The sequence below is a fragment of the Sprattus sprattus genome, assembly GCF_963457725.1.
Source record: "Sprattus sprattus genome assembly, chromosome: 9".
In the NCBI taxonomy this organism is placed as follows: Eukaryota; Metazoa; Chordata; class Actinopteri; order Clupeiformes; family Clupeidae; genus Sprattus; species Sprattus sprattus.
Window position 1 is genome coordinate 26030839 of NC_137928.1, and position 5665 is coordinate 26036503.

The 5665-nt window shown below is 39.1% G+C and overlaps 1 protein-coding gene across 1 annotated transcript; it reads left to right on the top strand.

Moving 5' to 3' along the window:
- Positions 1 to 2600: 2600 nt before the first annotated feature.
- Positions 2601 to 5370, top strand: LOC308370401 (odorant receptor 131-2-like; the record flags this gene model as incomplete). Its single annotated transcript, XM_080845053.1, has 2 exons — positions 2601 to 3389; positions 5356 to 5370. 2 exons carry the CDS (start codon positions 2601 to 2603, stop codon positions 5368 to 5370), a joined length of 804 nt encoding a protein of 267 aa, XP_080701179.1.
- Positions 5371 to 5665: the final 295 nt, after the last annotated feature.

A 5665-nucleotide genomic window follows, 5' to 3' on the forward strand; every position in this document is an offset into this window, starting at 1 on the left:
CTAGTTGAAAACTTTCGTCCAGTTTGGTTGACTGTACAACGTCAACATCTGATGACTTCAGTGCTTGAAGCTTGTTTGCATTTGCATGATAATGACACAGACATGTACTTCTGTCAGATGCCTTTGGTGCTGTAACATAGAAAGGCCGCATAGTACAGAAGGAAGAATAGCTAAGCTTCAGATTTGGATTTTTCTGGAGGAACTCAATGTGGAGGTTCAGCATGGAGTCAGTCAGAATCATTCTTTGTTGCTTTATCTTTTTTCTGGTGATGGTGTCAGTTTTATCGGTTGTTATGCGAGATGAGCTAACAAAGAATTCTTGAACAGTCTGGCTGATGCGCTGAAGATATGTTTTCTTTTTCTCTGTCGCCTGTCTTTCACTCATTGACTTGTAACTGACACCAAACTGGCGCACGCTATAAAGAAGGCGATACTTCCTTAGAACCTTGCCAGACAATGCCAATTTTCCGTGACATGGTTTGTCATTGGCTCGTCTCCGTGATACAGGAGTTTCATTGTTCATTCTCAATTCTTGGGACAGAACATTGTGGAAGAGAAGAGCTCTCTTGATGTTAGGATTCCGAAGTTGACTTCCTGTTACCATCTTCTCTGTTTCTGTTCTTGGAGAGTCTACTGTTGTTTTACTCATTGTTTGTTTGACACTTGATTTGGTAGTCATTTGAGCCTTGTTTTGACGCCATTTGTGCTTTCTTAGCCTGTTTCGCTCTTTTCGTAATTTCTCAATTTTTCCCTTCATAGCTTGTATTTCCCTTGAATGTTTCTTCCTAGCTCTTCTTCTCTGCCTCTCATTTGCAAGAGCACGTCTACTGGAAGTTGGCTCCTCCATAATCTGCTCTAGTGGACTATCTGGAGGGGTGTCTACTTCCTGCCTTGCATTCTGCACTGCTCTGGACCTTCTTGAGCTTTTCTGAGCTTTCCTCCAATACTTCCTGCAATGCCTCTGTTCCCTTGGTCCTAATTCTCCTATTTTTCTGACTTTTTTGTTTTGGACCCTGTTCTTCCATCTTTGTCTCTCCTTCTCTAGATTGTCCCTTCTGCTGTCTGAATCACTGTCTATTCTCTGTCTTCTTTTTCTTTGATACTCCCTATTTCTTTTTCTTTGCTCCTCCACTGACAGTTTGCATCTAGCCATGTCCTACAGTATAGATAAAAGCAATAAATATAAATTAACATTTGTGTTGCTCATTTATTTTTTGCCAGTCAGTCAGTTTTGTATTAGTATTATGCCAATATTAGATCATAAACACATTCTGTGTTTATTATGCATCAAATAATGAGGTTTTTGGAGTATTTATCAACTCCGTCAGTTTGAACGTCAAAACCGTCAGACGGCCATTCTGACGGAGTTGACAAAATTCAACGTTTTTATTGTCTGAATCGTATCCCGTACACTGGAGCCATTTTGATTTTCCCCAGCTGCTAGCTACCTACATAAACTCACCAAAAACACCTTAATTTATTTCACAATTCTTATTTAAAATAATAATTTTTGGATGACAAAGTTGACATACAAAACCTGTGACGACAGTTATATCAACTTTGTTTGCTTAAAATGAATAAAAATGTTAAACTTACGAGACCATGTGCTGTACTGCTGCATCCATCAAGAGAAGAAGCATGCAAAAGGGGTCCTCAGGGTTATAGTTCAGACCATAATATGCCTGATGTTTTAATTTATTTTTTATTCTGACGGAGTTGACATGAACTGAGGACACTACTTTGAGCGGCAAATATTAATGGATAATTTGATTGGTATTTCGCTTTATGTATTCGGTTACATTTTATAAAGCCATGCAATTCATTTCATAATGATATTCATGTATTTATTACATTTTTAATGACTTTTCTTTGCAATTAGAATTTGTGACCTCTTGCAGAGGACATGTTAATTTGCATGCACTTTCTAGGACAATGCTTGCACTTGGTCAAATTGCTATGAAAATATATAAATACAGACAAAACTAAGTACATTGGTGTAGTTAAGTCTTTCATATTGAGCTATTAAAGTCTATTTCAATTCATTAATATCTGGATTTTTAAGCCAAAATTTGTATTTCAGTGGAGGACATGTGTTGTCCCTTATCTCAAGAATCAGTGATATAGTAAAATTGAAATGTTGTTTAAGCAGATTAGACCGATTTAAATGTAGTCATTTAGCAGAAGCTTTTATCCAAAGCGACGTATAGAGACATAAGCATAAGTCCTTTCATTACTTTTTTTCTTTGATTTGACAACACTGTCCCTTTAATGCATTGTTAAAGCAATGTTTGCATCATCATGCTGCAAACGTAAAAGACTGCCCACATGAAAGGCTATAAGAAGACTACACTTCCCATATATCTCTCCACTCCACTGTCCAGAGGATCATAGGTGAGGAATGATCTTTACTTTGCTGCAGAAGATTTCTGAAAGTTTGAATTCTGATAAAATCAAATATGAGGGGTCTATAGTGATGTGCTAAGGTTTTGCAGAACAATTTCCCAGGCCATTACTAGACTGTACATGGTACTGTATATTAACTTATTACCCCTGTTCTGCATTAAATTCTGTGTTTATACTGTGATCCAGGTTAGACCATCATGAATGATAACAGTAGCCAGAGTGGGAACAGCAGTGTTGGGATGACTCTGCTGATGACGAACAACCCCATCGAAGCCAGCATCCAGACAGCGCTGGTCCAGGTTGTGGTGTGGCCTTTCCTCTCTGTGTTACTCTACATGCTCTTCGTCTACTTGAAGAGAGAGATGCTCCTGGCAGAGGCGCGCTACAAGCTGTTTGCCCAGAGCCTCTTTTCGGACTCGTGCCTCCTGGTGATGACTGACTTTGTGGTGATCACTATGTACCTGGGGCAACTGATGCCCATTGGGTTCTGCATACCAGTCGTCATTCTCATGGATGTTTTCTCCAATATCTCACCATGCATTATAATAGCCATGTGTTTAGAGCGGTATGCCGCTATCTGCATGCCCCTAAGGCATGTCAAGGTCTTCTCTCCCAGTAGGACTCTTCTTTATATAGCCATTATCTGGTTTGTGTGTTTCAGCGCATCATTTGGCGACCTATTTATTGTTCTGGCCTTTTCCACAAAAGACTACTTCGAAGAACTAACCTTCTGTTATTATGAGATCATGTTTGTGGACGACTGGCATATGGAGATGAGGGGCATGTATTACATCTATGACAGCTTAATAGTTCTGAGCATCGTGCTGTTCTGTTACACCTCTATCATTATCGTAGCACACAGAGCCTCAGGAAATGACAAGCAGTCTGCCTCTAAGGGCCAACGCACCATCCTGTTCCACATGTTACAGCTCATCCTGTGCACTCTGGAGGTCATCTGCCCTTATGTGGAGTCACATTTTATGTCCGTCAGTCTAGACACATACCTTATTATGCGTTTTTTTAACTTTCTGTTATTCACTATTGTAACCAAGATACTGAGCACGGTAATCTATGGCCTCAGAGATGAAAAGTTACGAGCATCCATGAAGCTTTACATAACATTTACAAGAAAAGTGCATCATGATCCAAACAAATAATGTTCACTTGCTATACGATATCCTGCTATGTGCCCTGGTGTCCTAAGTGCTTGTAAATACTTTGCATGTGTTCCAGGATGAATGTGAATGAATATCAAGATGCTGTTAGGCTTTTGATGGTAATATACTCAGATGTATTTAAACACTCGTTGTATGCAACAGGGAGGGAATTAGCGTTCTCACTGTTAAAAAGTCACTGTGGTTTGGTTTTGTTGATGTAAGGTATGTGTTGATTATGTATACAGTTCAATAAATCTTTTTAATACTGCTGTTACACCTCATTTCTGCACCAAAACCCCCCACACAGCTATTTAACTTTAACAATAGTCAGCCAGCTGAATGAAAAATCACACAAATGTGTACTATGAAGTATTATTGAAGCGATTTGTATAGATGCTAAAAATGTGACTTACAAAGTATGATTCATCATCTAACAGACTGTAAATACAATATAACAAGGTGAGACAACCCTCTGCTCTAAACACCAAAACATTAATAAAACTGTCAATTTAACACCAAAACTGTAGCCTGACGATGTCATACTCATAATTCTAGTCAGAATACGAGTCTGATACTGAACCATTGGGCTGTGATTATGGGGCGTGTTTCAACGAACCAGGAAAGAAAATGCCTCTTCGCTGAATTGGATACCTAGAACCAATCAGAGCAACGTAGTATTACCATCTGATAGATTAAACGTTTACCTGATCCCGTAGGAAGGACGGCAAAAACATCTTTTTAATCGACAAATGCCTTGATCGCGTTTCTCTGTTCCTCTTTCAAAATGAAAATGATAACAAAGTATGATTCATCATCTAACAGACTGTAAATACAATATAACAAGGTGAGACACTCTATAATGTGCAAAACTAGTTGATGACAATCAAATCTTTTGGTAAGCACACTTTCTCCATCAAATATAGGAATGGTGGTGTTACCATAGCTACAAAATAATTACTTGGCAATGGTACAATTTCAGTTGCTCTGATATTCTGCTCAAACCTCAAATGTCCTAACAATGCAGAGATTTCACTATGTTGCTAAAAGTTGAGCTTGAACTTGAGCCTGCTAGCTAGTGTTATGTAACAGTTTGATAGCTTACATAGATTTGATGCCACCTGTTGCTTATGATCTTGTCGTGACATTAAATATATTCAGCAAAATTGAAATGTTGTTTAAGCAGATTAGACCAATTTACATTTAGTCATTTAGCAGACGCTTTTGTCCAAAGCTACGTACAGAGGAGAGAACAATCAAGCTACGAGCAGTAAACCTAGTGTAACAATAAATACTATTTTACATAAGAAATTAAAAAAAAAGTGCAGGAATGTAACTACTGTAAGTGCAAGGTAAGTACTAGTTTGAGGAGATAGCTTTATAGGAAGGATAAGGAGAGGTCAGAGCAGGAAGAGGAAGGGAGGGAAAGGAGAGGTGGTGCAAGTTAGGAAAGGAGGTGCTCTCTGAAGAGTTGAGTCTTCAAGAACGTAATAAAGGTAAAGAGCGACGCCCCTGCTCTTGTAGTGCTAGGCAGCTCGTTCCACCAATGTGGAATTACGAATAAGTCTAGATTGCCGTACAAGCACAGTCGGCAGTGCCAAACGACGCTCTTTACATAGATTTATGGAACAAAAGAGGTGAATAATCTGCATGGTCCTTTTTGGGGAAACACTGAAAGTTCTAATTTATCCGAGCTGCTAAAGCAACAGATACAGTATACTGCTAGCTTCAATAAAAAAATTATGAGGAATGAAAATTAATTTGATTAATTCTGTGTTGACACTTTACATTGACACAGATGCTTGCCCCATGAGACTACATTGTAGCAACTTTTTTGCGGTTGCTGGTTATAGCGTTCCCCCTAAATACTAGACTGATTCCCATCCTTTTTGTCCCTAGTAAAAATCTGGACTCAAAAAGATGGGTCCCAGGTTCAACAAAACTGGAGTTCACCTTTCAGTGGCAAGACACCAGAGTACAACCAGCACAAGACATGTGGTAGAATCTGTCCTGCAGGTGACAGTGTATCAGTAACGTGAGCTCGTATGCAAGGAGTTTGGCCAACTGTGTTTCGGTTAGATCTGCACAGAGCTCCAACCTTGGCACTG